At 38.9% G+C, this 21,577-nt stretch overlaps 1 protein-coding gene and 1 pseudogene across 5 annotated transcripts in view; both read right to left on the reverse strand.

The window, feature by feature from the left end:
* NR6A1 (nuclear receptor subfamily 6 group A member 1) overlaps window positions 1–21,577 on the reverse strand; it is a 228,106-nt gene that overhangs the window by 188,761 nt on the left and 17,768 nt on the right. For all 5 annotated transcript variants that reach the window (XM_024999571.2, XM_024999569.2, XM_024999572.2 and 2 more), the window contains exon 2: window positions 4,963–5,004. In XM_024999571.2, coding sequence (XP_024855339.1) covers window positions 4,963–5,004 — 42 coding nt within the window. The remainder of the gene's footprint in view (window positions 1–4,962; window positions 5,005–21,577) is intronic.
* LOC132346501 (large ribosomal subunit protein eL6-like) lies at window positions 5,916–20,312 on the reverse strand (annotated as a pseudogene).

Below are 21,577 nucleotides of genomic sequence, written 5' to 3' on the forward strand. Positions count from 1 at the left end.
CCATCACTGCATAGCAAAATAGAAGGGGAAAAACAGAAGCGGAAGATTTTATTTTCTTGGGCTCCAAAAACACTGCCAATGGTGACTGCAGCCATGAAACTGAAAGACACGTTCTCCTTGGAAGGAAAGCTATGACAAACCTAGACAGCATATTAAAAAGCAGAGACAACACTTTGCTGACAAAGGTCCATATAGCCAAAGCTATGGTTTTCCCAGCAGTCATGTATACATGTGAGAGTTGGACCATAAAGACTGAGCACTGAAGAACCAATGCTTTTGAACTGTAATTCTGGAGAAGACTCTTAAGAGTCCCTTGAGCTGCAAGGAGATCAAAGCAGTCAATCCTAAAGGAAATCAACCCTGAATATTCATATCTGAAGCTGAAGCTCCAATACTGTGGCCACCTGATGCAAAGAGTGAATTCACTGGAAAAGATCCTGATGCTGGGAAAGACTGAAGACAAAAGGAGAAGAGGGTGACAAAGGAGGAGATGGTCAGATAGCATCACTGACTCATGAACATGAATTTAAGCAAACTCCAAGAGATAGTCAAGAACAGGGGAGTCTGGTATGCTACAGTCCATAGGGTCACAGAGAATCGGACACGACTTAGTAACTGAACAACAAAAACAATAGTGTTTATCATTTACCAAGTGTTGTTCCAAATGCATGTTATTACTTCATTTAATCTTCACAACAGCCTTGTCAAGTAGAAATACTTTTTCATTGTCCCCATACAATAGAAGAGAGTACTGAGGCACAGAGAGGTTAAATAACTAAGCCAAGATTACAGAATTCAAGCAATCTTGAGCTGGAGTCCATGCTCTTAATTCGGAAGAGTTCTGGCTTATATTAAATAAAAAGCTAAAGGGCTCACTTAAAATGCAGACAAAAAATTTATATAAAATTATGTTCATTGTGGCATTACTTATAATGAAAAAAAAACTGGAAACAACCGAAATGTCCAACAGTAGGAAAATGGTTAAATAAACCACAGTAAAGTTATTCACTTACAAAGAAATATTATCTTGTCATTAAAAAGATTTATGAAAAATTTTTCATGACTTAGAACAATGTTCCCAATGTAATGCTGAGTGGGGGAGCAATAAATAGTAAACAAAATTGTATATATGATTTCTAACCATATAAAAAGTTCAGACACAAACTGGAAGGACATATTCTCAAATAAGAAGCAATGGTTATTTCCAGGTGATGGAATTAGGGGCTTGTATTTTTCTTTTAGTGTTTTCCACAATGAACATGCATTATCCTACCAACAGTTTAAATAAAGGCAATTTCTGTCTTTTAATCAAGCTACAGGAAAATCCTCAAGCAGATGGTATAAACAGCTAAAAAGCTACTAATCTGTCTAAACTTCAAGTTGTTACTTTCCTTGGGAAACACCCTTTGAATACCAAACAACCACAGTTAGCACATACCAAAAAGAATGCTCACCTTCAACTACAGAAACTGAACTAAAATATCAGTATTTTCAATTTTGGTCAATATCCATTCTCCAATTATTTATAGGATTATTTTTATAAGAAGAGGAATGGATTTAACTATTCAGAGGCCAAAAATCCAGGAATGGATTTGCTAAAATGTAATAAGGGACAAAGTCTGACTAGGGAAGAAGAACAGCTGTTGCTAATCCAACTATTTACCCTTTGACCCTCTATCTGGCCAATAACTGAAGAGTATCAATTGTTTTCCTGTATTATGTGCTGTTTACAATCCCTGAGAGGCATGAAAGGAATTAATAATTTAGCCTAGAAAGCTGACAGCCTTTATTGGGGAGCCCCTTGTCTGTGGGACAGAAATCAGAGCAAGTAGCTGTCCTGAAGTCATAGGTCCCTTTACTGTTCCTGTTTTATAGCCTAATTGGCCCCCAAACATAAATCAATTATTTCTCCTGTTTTAAGCAACAATGACTTCTATTCTCTAACTTCCCTTGTATCAAGTCAGTCGTTGTTCTCTTGAGTTTTACAACTACACAGTAAACATGATGGCTGAGAAAAAAAACTTGGGGAGCAGGGCAGACTGGGGTTATTTGGAAACAGAAGCAGAGAAAGGTTATGCTGTTTTGAACTTCTCTTGACCTTTGACTGCCCTTGTCCCTAGCTTATGCTAATAGGCAGGGTACAGAGATGCTTCTTGTAGAAATGAACTTAGCCTGAACCTGTGCCATAACATTGGACTCCAGGAAGCCCAGGAATCATAGGAAGGCGGCCAGAGTGTGAACAGCTGCCCATATTCTAAGCATGGCTACCCATCTGCTCTACCACTGAAAAGGGAGGCGGAGGCCATATGAATTGGACAAAATTGGTTTTCCTCATCCAGTTCCAGTACATACCACATGTCCCAAACTTGCTGTCTACAACCACTGACAAGCAAAATGGGAAATCAGCAACAATGGTATTTCTTGGTTCAAAATAAGCAAGAATGAGCAGGCCTTCCCTATCAGGAATTTGAGGAGTAAGGGAGAAACTGGAGCCTCTAAATTCCAAAGATTCATCACAAAGAAAACCCTACTGTCCTCCATCTAATGCGCAAAAGTCATGAGGTATTAACATAGGAGACTTTACTCCTTCCCAATCAGAAGCCATAGAATTTGTAATATCAACAGCCATAACCAACACTTTCACTTTCCACTTTCATGCACTGGAGGAGGAAATGGCAACCCACTCCAGTATTCTTGCCTGGAGAATCCCAGGGATGGGGGAGCCTGGTGGGCTGCTGTCTACGGGGTCGCACAGAGTCGGACACGACTGAAGCATAGCCCATTTCAGTCGAGGTTTCCTATTATTCGATAAGACTGAGCATGCTCATTTGAACCCCAAGACTGATTCAAACAGGATGATAAACTTCTATTTCTGCCTACTCATTATTATGTCAGATCTTTACGTATTTCAAACAGACAGACCAAAAACACTAGTAACTTCACAAAAATAACATGGGGACTACTGAAAATATTGGCCACATAAGCTAAGTACAATTTTTAAAAGAAAAATGATTTTTTAAGGTAACTCTCATTCCATACTGACATATATTAATAAAATTATGATTCAGTATCTGTTCATTCTCATGGAATGGAGAGATCTATAAAGCACAAATCTAGACAGGGATTCTATGCAGAAATGTTAAATGAGTTAGAATTACTTGGGCCAGCAGGAAGAAAAATCCAAAAATAATCTTCCTAAGAATATCAAGTACCTTTCCTAGAAGATGGGCATGAATATTTCTAATTGCTACTAAATGAAGAATAAATTTGGCTCCCATATGCTTAAAAAAGAGTCTTTTTAAATAATTTCAGACTAGGAAAGGTTTTCTGATAGACTGTTAACAAATGAGAATGGGACTTAGATTTATTTTTGTATCCCTGGAGCCTAGAACTAGGCCTGAGCAGAAAACATTCAATATTAAATTGAGTTCTCAACTATCTGGCTTGTTTTATGTGTAGTTCTATCTGAAAGATCACAAGGCATGTCAGTATCTTTCCTAGTGTTAAAAAATTCTTCTAAGTGGGGCTTCCCACTGGTGGTCCAGAGGCTGGGAGTCTGCCTGCCAATGCAGAGGACACAAGTTCACTCCCTGGTCAGGAAGATCCCATGTGCCACAGAGCAACTAGGCCCAGTGCCACAACTGCTGAGCCTGAGGGTTACAACTACTGAAGCCTGCATACCTAGAGCCTATGCTCTGCAACAAAAGAAGCCACTGCAATGAGAAGCCCATTTATTCCAACTAGAGAGTAGCCCGTTTGCCACAACTAGAGAAAGCCCATGCACCCCGAGGAAGACCCAGAGCAGCCAAAAATGACAAATTCTAAGAAGTGCTTCTAAGAAAGGCCCATGACTCAAGAATTTACCTTTTCCTCCTCCTAAATGACAGCTATTCATAAAAGAAAGACAAAGTGAAAATAGTGTGTTCCCTCATAGGTACTGGGATGTGAGGTAGGAAGGTGGGGTAAACCAAACCTATAATCCAAAGTTGGATATCCAACTTTGTAGGTAATATCTGGTATTACCTACAAAGCTGATTCAGAACTTTATAACTTCTAGAAAGAAAAACCTATTTCCTTAATGTTTGATAATCATTATGAGACTTACTTTTGTTTTGCTATTAGTAACTATTAGTTGAACAAACATGAATTTTATACTATTAAGGTGTGTGAGGAAAATATGAGAAGGTCCACAGATGTTAGTCAGGATGGTGAGAAGGTGAACTTTATCGCTTAACTCAGCAACAGAATGGTAACAAATAACCAGCCCCATAACCCTAAAAAATACAAGAACTAGAAAAAATAACTCTAGATCATTTCCTAGAGTCTCAATCTAAAGTACCATTTGACCTTTTAGTATTATGGCAAAATAATATGTGTATACACTGAATATTCCCATGTCCATAACCCAGAATGGTGTCTGTGACATTATGAGAGCACTATAAACACAGATGAAAAGCATCATTTAATTAAGACTTTGAAATGGTCATTCTCGTACCTTAAACTTAAGAATGTAGATGAAGATGCTTAGAAATTAAACTGTGGTATGAAGGTTATCATCTATAAATATCTAAACCTGTACCTAATCCTTCTTTGAAAGAAATGTCAAAATTAGTCAATACTTTTAAAACGTGGCTGTGGTACATACACATGCTTGTATGTGTACACAAATGAAAGCACAATTTTTGTCAGTGGTACCTTCATGGGATGATGAAAAACAAGACTAGCATTAAACAGAAATTTTCAGCAAAAAATTTTCTATTAAATGGCTAGAGTCCGACCACCAAAAAGTATTAGGAGAAGAAAAATAAAATATAAGTAGAAAAGAGAATGTCTTCCCCATAATCATAAAGTGAAATAAAATCTGTGAATAGGCCTATAAATGACACCTTAAGTTATACATTTAAAAGTACACACACACATACTTTTCTTATCCATTAACACTGGGGAACATTTAGAACTTACTAGTGCTTGAGTCGAGCTCTGCCAATTCATCCTGACAAAAGCCTGAAGAGAAAAAAACAGGAAAAAAAGATTATAATTCATGAATTACTCCAAGGTGCCTCCAAATATGAAAAGTATCATACAGTGAAAAAAAACATCCAGACTCATAAGTCAAATTTGGATTTGAATCCTGGCTCTATAACATTTAGCTACTGTAGATCCTTCTTTGAGCCTCCATTTCATCATTTTTATATTAAAAAATGGAGATGGTACAGCACTTCTCATGGAGCAGTAATGAGGATTAAGTGAGATAATGACATAAAATGCTTATTAGTTAGCACAGTCTCTGGCACAGAGGAGCTCAATAAACAACAGTATAAGTAACTATGAATAAGCATGCCAAAGTTAGTTACAATAAAACATGTGCAATATGCATACATATGTAATACACATGTTGAAAGTTGCTCTGTCATGTCCAACTCTTTGCAATCCCATGGACTACACAGTCCATGGAATTCTCCAAGCCAGAATACTGTGGGTAGCCTCTCTCTTCTCCAGGGGATCTTCCCAACCCAGGGATCGAACCCAGGTCTCCCGCACTACAGACAGATTCTTTACCAACTGAGCCACCAGGGAAGCCCAAGAATACTGGAGTAGGTAGTCTATTGCTTCTCCAGGAGAACTTTCTGACCCAGGAATTGAACTGGGGTCTCCTGCATTGCAGGTGGATTCTTTACCAGCTATCATATTTCGTAGTAAATTTACAATGCATTTAATATTTGTCATGTTCTACTTATACTATCAATTATTTTCCAAAAGAAAGCAAAATATATGAACTTATAAAAACAAAAAAAATGAACTTATAAAACATCAAACAGGGTAATTTTACTTAAAATTTTCATAACTGCCAAAGAATTTTACCTATACACACAAATAGAAGCAATTCTTCCATTAATGTATGCTATTCAGGTTGGAATAAACAGCCCTCAAAGCACATTTCAGGCCCCAAAACTCTAAGCTACATCTTTCCGATTGGTGTACAACTATCACACTGAAGAGAAAAATCAAGCACAGTGAGTGCCAAATAGACAATAGGGGTTCAATACACAGTTGACCAAAGTTCTGTTTTCCTGGAATGACTGCTTACTCTCTCCAGTTTGCTTTTGACCCATCCTCAGTTTAAATATTTCCTCAGAAAAGCTTTTTCTTGCCTCCTTTACCCTCACCTCATACAAAAGGTCAAAGCTCCCTATAATAACTATCTACAATGCTTTGTACACTCATCAACAAAGAATTACTTGTTCAATGTCTGATGCCACTATGAGGCTGTTCCACTAATAATGTTCCACCATCCTAGGGGAAGGAACCTGGCCTGTCTCGTTCACAGCTGTATCCCCATTATCTCTCACAAGCCTAGTACAAAGCAGCTGTTCAATAAATATCAACTGTAGTATCTCAATGGTAAACTCAAAAATAATGGTGCAAAACTAGGACTAGATGGTTACAAGAGTATTTTGTGTCATCAGAGTCAGGCAACCAGAAGCCAAAAGAGCAACTGGGAGTCATGTGGAGAAGGATTCAAATAGCAGACTGTTTAAACACCACTTTCAAAGTCCTTGCAATCCTAAACACTCACCAAACAAACCACATTCCTTGTCTTTCTGCGCTTCCTCCTCCTTCACTTGGTAAAGAACTACTCATCATCCTTCAATGAAACGTGGAAAACAGGAGATGCTTCTCCCGTGCTCACAACTTAAATAACTGCCTCCTTCACAAGATAGTGAATTCTTCAAGCGTAGTGACAGTGCCTCATCCATCCACAGAACTGTTTCTATGCCCACAACAGTTGCCACTGATACAAAATGTAAGGTGTTCAAATGTAGGATGAACAAAACAGAAAACACTACCCTGTCTCTAGATCAAGGGAAGAAAGTCACAGGATCAGAAAATCTAAGTCTGGCCTGAAAAGTGTGTGGAATGTCTAAGTGAGGAAATCTGATCTGGAAAACCAGAGTTTGGAAGGTGCTAAAGTGACTGATATGCCTAAAAAGGATCACCTTAGAGCGACTTTAAATCTTCTCTATATAAACGCCTGGGGATCAGAAAAGCTGTAGAGAGATGCCAGGCAATAAGGAAATCACTCATCATTACACATGGGTCCAATATTGAACATTCTGCCAGAAATGAAACTGAGAATAAGCATACACTTAACATAAACTGACTCAAAAATAGGACAAAAACATGGGAAGGTAGAATAGTATAATGGGAAAGTTATAGTTCAAAAGCCACTTTTGGTTTAGTCATATGATGTAGGCAAGTAACTGCTTATATTCTGGACCTCAGATTCTGGACATTAAGTGAAAGAACTATACTGGGTTTCAAGAAAGACAAAGTCTAACAACATTTTCTGAAAACAACATTTGGAACTCAAAATAACTAGATCAAACACAAATAAAGAGGGAGTGACTAAAAAAACAAAGGCAGTACTAAGAAAAACAGTTAAAGTGGGCATCTATTGCTTTTACCTGCCTAGCAATCACTCCCCCTTCTGTTAATGGCATTCTGATTTTCCTTTAGAGACTTAGCCCTTTTACACTTTCAGCTGATACGACCCAAGTAGGATGGACCCTAGCCCTGCTATAAACTGAGATTAACAGCATTTACCTGATAGGTCTGTTAAAAGGATTAAATGAGACAGTGCATGTAAAGACTTTACACAGTACTTGACAAAGTCAAAGCTCAATATATGTGAGTTGCTACTAACTAACCCCAAGGGTCCAAGACAAGGCTGTATCTATGACACCAAAGAGCAGATTATAGGAGAGTTAACTATTAATTCACTCATGACATCATCCTCAAAGACCTGGAATGGAATCCCCTAACCTTACTAACATAGTTTAGTTACTTGCTGTGATTCTTGAACCTTTTTTTATATTTTGTGCCTATAAACTGCTTGATACAATAATTCCAGAGGTAGTATGTTACTCCTGAGGAAAAGAAGAACTCTTTATATTTGCCTTAAAACAAATTCCTCCAGTGGTCACAAAAGATCCCTGATTATGAAATTCAGTAACCATGTCTATATATTCCCTCTATCCAGCCCAGAGACCACTGGCTAATAATGTTGTCTCTGGCTTTACAGATCATTACTAACAGAGGAGGTCTGAGGAGATACAGAGAACAATGTTAATCCTACCTCCTGACAACAAGTCAATGGAATGGCTATATCTGGCTACCATTCTCAAACAGTCTTACCCAGATTCTCAGAAACCGGATCTGGCTAGCAAAAGAGTTTCTAGCTACAAGAACCCAAACCACTGCTAGAAGTAACCCCTCTATGTGTTGAATTCAATTCAACACAAAGGCAAAGAAAGGATATCAGAATTGTTCAGTAAAAAGCAGACTCCTAAGCCACCTAAAAACACAAAAATAACCCCCAAACCTCCTGCCTCACAGAATATAACACATTAAACAGATTAGGGAAATATTCTGAGAAATCTAGAGCCTTTGGCTGGTGGCTTAAATTGCTTTAAAAAGGGAGAGTCAAGAAACACAGATTGGGGGCTTCCCTGGTAGTCCAGCGGTTAAGAATCTGCCTTGCAACACAAGAGACACCAGTTCGATCCCCGGTCTTGGACAATCCCACATGCTGAGAGGCAACTAAGCCCATGCACCCCAATTACTGAGTTGGCATTCTAGAGCCAGAAAGCAGAAACAACCGGGTCTGCATGCTGCAACTACTAAAGCCTTCATGCCTAGAGCCTTGTGCTCTGCAACAAGAGAAGCCACCACGGTAAGAAGCCTGCGCACTGCAACAAAGAGAAGCCCCCACCTGCTGCAAAGAGAAAGCATGCGTGCATACAGCAACAAAGACCCAGCCAAAAATAAAAAAGAAACAGACTGGCTCCTAAAATGACAGATATACCACTCAGTCAGCATGTTCATAAGCAATCTGAAATTTAGAGCAAGGTTTGTATGTTTTCAGTTGTTGTTTTTGTTGTTTAGTTGATGTCACGCTCGACTCTTTGTGACCCCATGGACTGTAGCCCACCAGACTCTTCTGTCTGTAAGATTTTCCAGGCAAGAATACTGGAGTGGATTGCCATTTCCTTCTGCAGGGGATCTTCCTGACCCAGGGATCGAACGAACCTGTGTCTCTCGAACTGGCAGGCAGATGCTTTACCTCTGAGCCACCAGTGAAGCCCATATATTCAGCTACCGCAGTTCAGCTTAGAAGCATAGAGAAAAAGGGCATGGGTCTGAGTTGGAGTCAAATCCCAGATTTGCCACTGTTTTTGTTTAATTAACTACCCAAGAGCTAATTCCTGAAATGGGGATAAAAATAACCATATTGTTCAATTGTTGTGAGTCTCATGGTGCAACAGAGGCTTGGATCTTGGTCAGGATCCTGCCAGTCAACAAAATTTGGTAAGTATATATAAATAAATAAACTACTTTATGGCAAGAGCTCCAAGTTTAGGAATTTTCTTTAATACAAAGGAAGAATACAATTCTTTAATACAATCTCTAGCTCCAAGTCTAGGAATTTTCTTTGAAACAAAGGAAGATCCAGTTCACAAGCTTTTCTCCAATAGGAGAGAATTTGGCAAAAAGAAGTGACTCCTCAATCTATGATTGGCTACTGTTAACAAATTTTTTAAATATTGATTTTTTTAATTTATATTTTTGGCTATAAAGTTACACATTTACCACAAAAGGATCTTAAATAAACTCTGAGTATTCTTTTTTTTTCCAAATGTGAACAAACAAAAGCTTGTGGGTAATGCCAGTTAATAAATTCAAGCCCAAACATCAGCTAACTATAATCTACTGTGTCTTTTACAAAAGCAAGTTAAATATTACTCTAAGAATGTTTCAATTTGACTAGAGGAAAGCAGCATGGTGCAACAGAGACTTGAATGTTGGTGAGGATTCTGCCAGTCTATTTTGAAGTCCACAGGCAAAAATTAAGGTAAGGCCCTTAAAAATGCAAAATTCTGTAATTCTAATCCAACATCTCACCTTTCCCCAGAACAGAAACCACATACTAATATCAGATTAAATGTTTTAATTAAATATGAAATATAACATTATTTCTCCTAGTCAACTGCAATTCCAAGTTTCATATACCTTAAAATGTGAGATATGAAGTGAAGCAGAGCTTCCAGAAATCAAGGATCTAAAAGGATTTTTAAACTCCTCTGCTTAATTAGGTTCCCTACCCTATGATCTCAGTTCTCTGATTTTCACACCAAATTATGGTCATGGCTACTGACCACGAATTCAGGTTTTAGAAAATTTTGTTTTCCATTCTCCCCATGAAAAAAGCTAAAAATCTCTACCCTGGATTTGTACTGATACACAAGAGCCATTTTGCTCCTTTCCGGACCAACATTTAGTCATTTATATCAGTTTCCCATCTGTTTTGTGCCCCACCCACCCCACCCCCCATCATGATTAGGTTCCCAATGAAACTGTGTCCTTCTCTCAGTCAAATCTGGTCTCACCCCTAAATATCCCAAGCCAAAGGCTAAGGTATATCCCAGGATCCCAGGAAAGGTAGCTTAGTAAATGCTGAGTAACTACTTCTTTCTCCAGAAAGCAATGGTATTAAATCACATGCCACTACAATGCAATTCTTGCCAAAATATCAAGTTCTAAGAGAAAATAAGTTTTACTATTCTCTGCCTTTAAAGTCTAAAGCAACAGTGTTGAATTCAAATAGCTACAGTGATGAAAAATGTTGTCTATCTTCATTGCACAAAATGATAGCCACTAGCCATGTGTGGCTATTAAGCACCTGGAATGTGACTAGTGTGACTGAGCAACTGAATTTCAACTTAATTTTAATTAGTCACATAAGGTCAATGGCTATTATAATGGAAAAACATAAGATTAAAAAAAAATCTCCCCTCTTCTAAATTTTTTTTTTTTGGTTGTGCTGCGTCTTCATTTAGTTGCTTTTCAGATGCAAGCGGGAGCTACTCTTTGTTGTGGTGCAGGGGCTTCTCACTGCAGTGTCTTCAAACAAGCTGGCGCTTGTTACAGAGCGCCAGCTCTAGGTATGTGGGCTCTGTAGTTGTCTGAACGGGGCTTAGTTGCTCCTAGGCATGTGGAATCTCTCTGGACCAGGGAGCAAACCTATGTCCCCCGTCTTGGCAAGTGGATTTTTATTCACTGCACCACCAGAGAAGTCCTTCCTTCTTCTATATTTATCATGACACCTTTTAGATTCTGTAGCAGCTTTAAATTAAATGAAATAAGGAAACACTTACAAAAGTGTTATTTACTAACCAATTCATAAGTTCATCCATTGTTATCAGAAAGTAATTCCATTAGCCTAGCAAATATAGTCACTTATTCCTTCAAATGTTATTAAGTACCTGCCCACACTGTAGCAGGTCCTAGGCCTGGAAGATACAGGTATCAGTACAACTGAGCCTGAGTGAGTGAGTGAAAGTCGCTCAGTTGTGTCTGACTCTGTGAGCCCATGGACTACAGTCCACCAGGCTCCTCTGTCCATGGAATTCTCCAGGCAAGAATACTGGAGTGGGCAGTCATTCCCTTCTCCAAGGAATCTTCCCAAGGATCAAACCCAGGTCTCCCACACTGCAGGATTCTTTACTGTCTGAGCCACCAGGGAAGCCCAAGACTGAGCCTACTGTCAGAGAACAGTCTAAAGGGGTACAGAATAAAAATTATAGAGCACAACAATGTGAATATACTCAGTGCCACTGAAGTGTATACTTAAAATGATTTAAATGGTAAATTCTGTTATATATATTTAACTACAACAAGAAAAAATTAAAGCCAAATGAAAGACAGGAACTTCCCTATCTGGTGGTCCAGTGGTTAAGACTCTGTGCTTCCACTGCAGGGGATATGCATTCGATCCTTCATTGGGGAACTAAGATCTCACATGCTGTGTGGTGCAGCCAAAAATAAAAGATAGTGAAGTAAATAATATTTTAAAAAATTGATGGTAGGAGAGAACAATGGACAGGCAGATTGGGACAGATGGACCTGATGAAACAGAAGCAGTGGTAAGAGCATATATTTTGACATAAGAATAGGTATGAGTCCTGGCACCATCACTTACTACTGTTAACTGAGGAAGTGACTTCACCTCTCTAAACCAATTTCCTCATCTGTAGGCTATTGTGAGGTTCAATGAAATGATACACTTAGGTCAGTGGAAAGTGCTTAGTAGTTGTAATCAATATTAGTGAGAACAGAGCAGCAACCATGGGGCCAGGGGCATGTGGAAGAGATAAGCATTCACCAGATAAACAGGGCTATTTGAGAAACGTATGCAGAGGAAGCCACATGTACGAGGCATGAACAGAAAGGGAATAATGTTACCTGATAATGTGATTTTACTGGAGCCCCAGCCAGGGCCATATCATAAAGAACTTTACTGCCACACATGGGGAGTTTTAGGCTTTTATTCTATAGGTAGTAGAGTCACTGCTGCTACTCCTAAGTCACTTCAGTCATGTCCGACTCTGTGTGACCCCACAGACGGCAGCCCACCAGGCTCCCCTGTCCCTGGGATTCTCCAGGCAAGAACACTGGAGTGGGCTGCCATTTCCTTCTCCAATGCATCAAAGTGAAGAGTGAAAGTGAAGTCACTCAGTCATTTCTGACTCTTAGAGACCCCATGGACTGCAGCCTACCAGGCTCCTCCATCCATGGGATTTTCCAGGCAAGAGTACTGGAGTGGGGTGCCATTGCCTTCTCCGAATAAAGTCACTAAGGAAAGGAAATACATGGATATACCTATGAAGTTTGTCAACACCAGCAGAAAGTAAAAGTTAAAGTCTCTCAATCGTGTCCCGCTCTTTGTGACCCCATGGACTATACAGTCCATGGAATTCTCCAGGCCAGAATAGCCTTTCCCTTCTCTAGGGGATCTTCCCATCCCGAGGATCAATCCCAGGTCTCTCGCACTGCAGGCGGATTCTTTACCAGCTGAGCCACAAGGGAAGCCCCAATACCAGCAGAACTCTCACTAACTTCAAAATAGTGGTTCTAATATTTTAACCAAGTAATTAAAAAGTGTTAAGGCTTAAAAGGAGGAGAGGGAAGCACTCTGAGGGGGTAGTCAAGATACACATGGCAAACCATCCACAGCTCCTGAAATTCTAGCAACTCTTCCCATTTTTCAGAGCCCCTCCCAACTCCATCTCCTCAGCTCCTTTTGGTACAAAAGGTGGCTTGGATAGAGGCTGAAAAGGAATAAATGTAGCTGTTTTTTTGGTAACAAACATTAGCCAGCCAGACGATGGCCCACCTTACAGCCTTGCAGCCTGCAATTCAGCACCAAACCCAAGCAAATACAGGAACACTTTTCTTTGGATTGGTTGAGTATTAAATTCACATCTGCCTCTTTCCTTTCTATCCAGTGAGTGGGATGCCACTTGGACCATTAGCTTTTGTTTCTCACAGGCAACCTGATAAACTATACTTCAGGAATAAAAGAAAATGCTTTTGAATACAAAGACATAACACCACAAGTCTGCACAGCAAAATCCGGCTGGCAGAGCTTCAAGCTGTACTTCCCTTTTCCACCTACAAATGTCAAGGTCACATTTTAAAAACTGCAACAAAAAACAAAGCCTTCTCCCTAATGTCATTTTCTTAACATGAAATCTTAGGGGTAGAGAAAAAAGAGTAGGGGGAGAAGCCAAGGATTCTCAGTTATATAATCTATTGTGCCCATGTATTTGCTCAGCTTAAATGCTGCTTACAAGAAGTGTCTACATTTCTATGGAAACAATAAATTCCATCTGATCAACCTACGTCACCTTTTATACAGTTTTTCAGGCTTCTAGCTTTGTAACTGCAGCCTTGAAACCAAACTGAAGGCAGAAAAGCCAGCCTAAGATTATGACATTTCAATTTTAACATTTTTTTTTAAAAGCAGTACAGAGCTTCAAGGCTGCGGTAAGAGAGAATCAGAAGGTGAAAACAGTTTAGGAAGGCAATTTGGTTTGATGAGTCAGAGGTCATTAGTGTTTCTATGGAAATATAGTACAGGCATTTCTCAGAAAACTGCATGTACTGTGAGCCTCTAACATTCTTCATTTACAATTTCTGGATGTCTGGAGTAGCAAAAGAGATTGTTGATAATTCTTCATTCAGCTCGGAGGTTAAATAAATTTCAAAAGGCACACATGCCATGAAATGTAGAAAATAATCTGTCAGCTGTCATTTTATTGAATCTTTACTATATGCCTGGTACTGGCTTGATTCTTCACATGAATTCTACCTGAAAGGAGTTCCTATTACCTCCATCTTGTAAGTTTAAAGAAATAACTGTAATTTGTTACATGGAAAGAGCCACAAAAGTCAAAACAAGAGAACTTCTATTCAGAGCAATTTGGCTAATAAAACACCACCTTTGCAAGGTATATATGCTCTGCAACAGCCAGATGGAAACTTGACGTTATTTCAAAAAACAAACCCTGACATTCCCACAAAAGCGGGGCCTCAGAGTCCAAGAAAAAAGTAGATGAGTCCATTTATAAACCTCCTTGAATAATCCAAGATGTCCACGTCAGAAGCAGCTACAGTAACTTCACTAACCAGACCAACAAAGCAAAGTATAAAACCTTACATGAATGAATGAATTAAATCATTAGACAAGAACTAGCATCTTTTGAAAAAAATATATGTTATTGCCAGCAGGAGTAGGGAGACTGAAGATTTTTTTTTGTTCATTGTCATTTCAAAGACTAACTGAAGAAGAGTCTCACACACCAAAGAGTTTGTTTGACCACAGACACAGAGTTTCCAAGGTCATTTCAGAACCATCTCCTGAGGGTGATATTTTTCCTCCTCCTACTTTTTTGATTGAAAATATATTGCTTTTACAAATGGAAACTTGCACATTTAAAAAATCCTAAGAACAATGGAAAATATTTTTTAGAAGAAGAATGTATATATACATATAACTGAATAACTCTGCTGTACAACAGTAATTAACACAACTTTATAACTATACTTCAAAAAAAAAAAAAAATCCTAAGAACAAAATGATTTGTGTTATTAGCTCTCTAAAATTGACCAGTTCAACTGAAGGGAAAAAAAATCTCCCAGACATTCTCTAAATGACTTTTAAATTACTTCTTATTAGAAACATAATTCTGGGCACAAATCTTTCTGTCATACTAGTTAATCATTAATGCTAAAGCTCAGTACCATCTCTTATGTCTGTTTCAGAAATCCATTGTGTGGCAACAAAGAGATACAACATCTTTAACCTTTCACCCCAGAATCTTTCAAATCCGAAGCAAAGCTAGTAGCTGGTTAGTCATATCTACAAAATAACCCCAAAAGAAATTTTTTTAATTATTCAAACTGGAGTCAAGATACAAGAACAACAAACAACATATGTTTATTTCACCACATAAATGTAAAAGACACTCCATAAACAGGATTAAGGGTGAAAAATTCCAATTTTTTTAATGGATTATTTTAATTAGGTTCTTCTTAAAAAGTTTAGAACAATATTCTGTGAGGATAAATTCCAACTGTAATAGCATACACAGAGTGGAGACAGCCCTGGAACTGAGGAAAAGCTATGATTCTTCCAGAATTTATGAGTCCACAGCTTTCTGATCAACCTTGCACGGCTGCTGCTCTGTAATTTCATATTTCTCTGTGTCCCTTTGAAGGGCTTGCCTTCCTGATACCTGAGCTTACATAGCTTCGTCTTCTTGAAGTAAACATCAGTGAGATGTTCTGGGATTTTTCACACCATTCAATTTCGGTGGAGATGACAATGACAAATTTCTGGTGTGAGGGACAGAGCTCAGCCACAAGTAGCAAGCTTCAGGAAAATGACCCTCCTGCCTCTGTGGTGCCCAGTGAGGAAGATCAGAATCATCCCAGAAGCAATGTTAGTGCACATGCGGTTTTCTCACATGTGAGAAAAAACTTAGAAGGGTTTTTTTTTTTTTTTTTTTGCCATGACATAACAGCTTTCCAGGCACACCTTCAGTAGGATAATACCTAGGCATTTTGGGAAATTTAACCACTCAAGTACCACCCACCATTCTTGTCACCACCACCTGATTTTGTGACAGTAGCAAGAACCATCACCTTCTTTTCCTTTTCAACCTTGCATTTAGCTGTTGAATACTTCATCTTATGAAAGGCCTTTCTGGACTACATAGCTGATTAGGAATATCTGCCAATTCCTCTGACCACGATAGTATTTCAGCTGCAGTGGGGTTCACCTTTTTAACCTTTTTAACTCTGCCACCAGCATCAAACTGCTTGGCTTCTGGGCTTTTTCTCCTTAGTATCTGGCTTCTGGGCTTTTTCACCTGCCGTCTTCTAAGATGAGAAAACAGGTTTAGCCATTATTAACATCATTAATAATCATATCATTTGAGGCTCCCCTAGCAGTTCAGATAATAAAGAATCTGCCTGCAATGCAGATTGCATTGTTCGATCCCTGGGTCAGGAAGATCCCCTGGGAAGGGAATGGCTACCCACTCCAGTATTTTTGCCTGGAGAATTCCATGGACAGAGATGCCTGGTAGGCTACAGACCATGTGGTTGCAAAGAGTCAGACATGAGTGAGCAACTAACACTTTCACTTTCATCATAGGTAGTAAAGTTATTCTTATTTTCATCCTCCAAGCCACGAGTTTAAGTATACGTGTGAAACAGACTTATTTAAAAAATAAAAACCACTTTTCAGAAACTCTAGGTTTGTTGCTGCACTCTGTGCACACACAGAGAATAGGATCTTTTATTAAGTCATCACTCAGTGCTATTATTAAGATGTTGGCTTCTTGATGAAGCTACAGCATTGACCTCTGGGTCAACCATTCAGATCTTGAGATCTCGAATCAACAGACCAATGAAATAAATGATTGAGGCATGTTTAAGAGTCACAGATACTAGTCTACCCTGCCCCACTAAAATCATACTCTACTTGTATAAGACATGCTTCCTTTTAATTTTTGATACCTGTTTTAAGGTCTGTCAGCTTAAAGTTCCCCTTCCAGCATTAGTAGGCATTAGCACTAGCAGAAACACAATGCAGCATTCTTACTTCCCAATACGTATCCCAAAACTCAGTGAAATACAAAAAATGTCAGGCTTCCAGAGTGGGAAACCATTACTTGGTATACAATAAGCACCTACACCTACAGAATGAGCTCCATTCTGAGAGCACATTCATAAGTACAATTTGTTCAGAAGTCCAACAAAGTTAGCCTAGGTACCCAACTAACAGCAGCATCATCTGTATAGTACTGTAATAGGTTTGTAATACTTTTCCCACACTACATTAAAAACAAACACAAAAACTGAAAAAACACTTTAAATCTAACAGTACAGTACCTTGGAAAGTACAGGGTACAGTAGAACAGTTGGCATACAGGGGCTGGCATCAAGTGAACAGGCAAGAGTTACTACTGACTGGAGCAGGGAGAGGAGGTGGGAGATGGTAGAGTGGAAGGATCGTCAGCAGTAGGAGATGGAGGGCAAGCTGCCATTGCACCCACGCCTGACGCTGATGGCACAGGTTTGGGTTCCTTGCTGGATTCAATTCTATCTACTCTCTTGAGAAAAGATGCAGTGATGTCTGGGTAGAAACACGTTCCAATCTTTGAAAGTTCACAACTTGAAGGTTCATATGTAGGAGACTGACGTACAACACTTATGTGACTTGACTTTAGCAATCCTGTTTCTGGATATGCTTCACATTCCTGAGTAAGTCAAAAGTGAAAGTCTCTCAATCATGTCTGACTCTTTGAGACCCCATGGACTATATGGTCCATAGAATTCTCCAGGCCAGAATACTGGAGTGGGTAGCCATTCCCTTCCCCAGGGGATCTTCCCAACCTAGGGATTGAACCCAGGTCTTCCACACTGCAGGTGGATTCTTTACCAGCTGAGCCACCAGGGAAGCCCTGAATAAGCTGAAATGGCCATAGTTTTTAGAATATTATAACTAGTTTTTAGAATATTAACTAGCGATGTCAAGACGAGGAGTGTACTCGTAAGGTTGAGGCAGACTGAAATGCAAGCTGGCCTGGAAACTGAAGCTGTGCTGACATAGTTACAGCCACTACCATGTCACAGTCTTCCTGTTTCCAGTTTACATTATTCAACTTTTAATCCTGCTCCACATGGTATTAATTACCCTAATGCCATTTTGCTTTATTTCCTAAAAGGCATTAAGTATTAAAATTTCCTCCCGTTCCCCACAGAGATCTACTTCGGTAGATCATGCTCAGGGCCAGCATTGCCTCCCTGTTTGCAAGGCCATGTCCTCAATGGCAGGCTATCGTCCACAGGGTCACAAAGAGTTGGACACGACTGAGAAACTGAGCTCGCACACACTGTCTCCACTGGAACAGGATGCAATAAAATGTTAATTAAATGTAAATTGTTGTAAATGTAAATTACAAAACTACGAAAGACTACTACAAAATCAAAGAAAATACATTTTATTGTACTTGAGATGACATCAAAAACTGCTGGCAGTTTTTTTTTTTCAAACTTACTTTTCCAATATTCCTAACTCCTAATTCCTAACATAATTAGGAATCAAAGGAAGGTCTGTGGTGTCATTATAGCTATTTAGTTATATAGTTATTTCATAAATACTTTATGTAGGAGTACAAATACCTACAAAATAACTGAATATTTTACGCCTTCTGGAATTACAGTAAGAACCAAGAAATGCAATGTTTGTAGAAAGACTTGAGTTTCTTAAGAGGAAATCCTATCTCAACAATTGTTAAACAAATGAAAAGACATCAGAAATATGCATCAAAGAATCTCCTTCTCAAACTACCTTGGAGTCAGCTGAATTCTCCTAGAGGATGGGGAAGAAAAGAAAAGCATGATGGTAACAATAACCCTGTATACGAGACAGCAAAAGAGACACTGATGTATAGAACAGTCTTATGGACTCTGTGGGAGAGGGAGAGGGTGGGAAGATTTGGGAGAATGGCATTGAAACATGTATAATATCATGTATGAAATGAGTCGCCAGTCCAGGTTCGATGCACGATACTGGATGCTTGGGGCTGGTACAATGCAACGACCCAGAGGGATGGTATGGGGAGGGAGGAGGGAGGAGGGAGGAGGGTTCAGGATGGGGAACACATGTATACCTGTGGTGGATTCATTTCGATATATGGCAAAACCAATACAATATTGTAAAGTTTAAAAATAAAATAAAATTAAAAAAAAGAAAAAAGAAAGAAAAGCATGGAGAGGAGGAGGCAAGATGAAGGGTGAGAAGGGAGGTGACAGGAGGAAAACCCAGGAGTAGCAGGGTGGCTTGGACAGTAAGGTCTGTGGAACCAGTGGCACTACATTGAACAGACTTTCTCCTCTCAGTTTATTCATCCAGAAAATGAGAACACCTTCGGCTCTATCCGTGTTTCCCCAAGTGAGGAGACTACTGGAAGATTTGAAGTGAACCAAGAGAAAGCACTTTAAAACATTTCAAAGCTGTTACCTTTTCACTTCTCTTTCAACCCTTCTAATTACATCAGAAGAAAAATCTCAGTTTGATACTAGTTTCTCTATTACCCCTCTAATGCTTGCTAATCTCCCTTTGTAACTAGAAGGCCTGGTCATACAGACTTGAGCAGGCAACATCTTAACTAGAATTTAACGCAGTATTTTTTCATTAAATTTATTTTTATTGTTACCTTCTCTACAGCATATAATTTTACATATAGGATAATAACAAAATATCCTTTTAAAATAAATTTTGGGTTGCAAAGTTTTAACAATTCAATATTTAATATATTAAATACATAAATATTAGGAAATGACAAAAATCATGATAGTGATACAGAAAAAACAAAAGTTTGGAAATACTGATTTAGTGGAATAGTGGCATAAGCCATGGTAAGTTATTTTCAACTTCAAGCTTCAGTTAACTCATATGTAATATGGGAACATCACCACCTATCAAAAGAAAAGTTGTGGAAAGGATTATTTTGGATAGTTTAGCAAGAACCTGGCACACACTGAACATTCAACAACCTCTTTTTAAAGATTTTACCAGAAAGCCCTTTTAAGAGACCTTCAGAAGGCTTTGGGTGAGGGGGTGGTGCAGCCAGGTTTCCTGTGTATTAGAGACAGGAGCATTTGCTCTGGTTGTGATACTTCCCACCAAGAACCTCCAGGGACTTGGCCTTGCTTCTTACCCTGATAAAGCTGCAGTTTACTCTCCTAAAGCTCATAATTCTAGTTACAAGTGTCTGGAAGTAAATGCTTCAGAAAAGCAGTACATATCTAAATTCACTGAGAAGTCTAACCCCAAAGGGTACCAGGGAAGGCAGGGCCATTTTGTAACAGTTATCCAAGATTAAAAAAAAAAAAAAAAAAAAGGTACTTCATTTGGGCACTTTTAACAATACTATAATGAGGGGGAAGTCACAGGGTGGTCTATAAACCAGCCTTGATACTTCAGCATCAGATACTGTGCAACTAGATAGCCCAGGTGAGAAAATCCTTGAGTGAGAGTACAGGGAGACTGTTCCCAGTTTCCTGAGTAAGAGTACTTCAAGAAAAAGAACACCTGAATACTGACTTTAATCCAACAACTGTCTGGTAATAAGCACTTTACATGATATTGCCTAATTTCTCCAAACATACCTGAGCGAGGTAGTTTCAAGTCTATTCACCAAATAGGCAAAACTCCAAATAGTCAATTCTCTAAATTTACTAAAAATTTATTTTAACTATGAAGACAATTTATAAAAACACATACTGATGGGAGAGTTTAATTAGCTTTTAAAGATTTCTGCCAAATTAAGACAGACAGGATAGCAGCATTTTCTTTTTTTTTAATATAAATTTATTTAATTGGAGGTTAATTACTTTACAATATTGTACTGATTTTGCCATACATCAACATGAATCCGCCAAAATGTTCAATTTGTCTCTGCTGCTGTTGCAGCTGCAAAAAGTTAGGGCAGAGAGGGGACCTCTGCTGGTGAAAAGATACGGTCTGGTTTCGTCTGCAGGTAATGGGGGAAGAGATAAGGTACAGGAAGAGAGAGAGAATAAAAGAGTAAAAAATGATAAGGTAGCAATTTAGAAGGAAACTGACAACGAATTCTACAAATTAGATTCAGCAAATTGACTTCTGTTGAACTGAACATTAGGTAAATTGGATATTTACAAACTAGTTTCAATGAGCTGCATTTTGGTGAACTGGCTTGCTTATCTATGAAGTAGGTCTATTAACTTTACTTACTTTAGTTGCTAAGTCATTTCCGACTCCTTGCAACTCCATGGGCTGTGGCCTGCCAAGCTCCTCTGTCCATAGGATTTCCTAGGCAAGAACACTGGAGTGGGTTGCCATTTCCTTCTCCAGGGGATCTTACCAACCCAAGGATCAAACCCGCGTCTCCTGCACTGACAGGCAGATTTGTTTTTGCTGAGTCACCAGAGAAGCCCTTACTTACAGAAAAGGAAATTGAGAAATGTTAAATAATCTTTCTACAGTAACGCAGCTACACTCCAGGTTCTTCACACACTGCATTAATTCATTCTTCAGTAAGAAATTCTGTGTGGTGATTCTACATCCTTTCAGCACCACTACTCTCCAGGAGAGAGAGGTTTTAAACCCAGGTCCAACTAA

Source organism: Bos taurus, chromosome 11, assembly GCF_002263795.3.
Source record: "Bos taurus isolate L1 Dominette 01449 registration number 42190680 breed Hereford chromosome 11, ARS-UCD2.0, whole genome shotgun sequence".
NCBI classification, from domain to species: Eukaryota; Metazoa; Chordata; class Mammalia; order Artiodactyla; family Bovidae; genus Bos; species Bos taurus.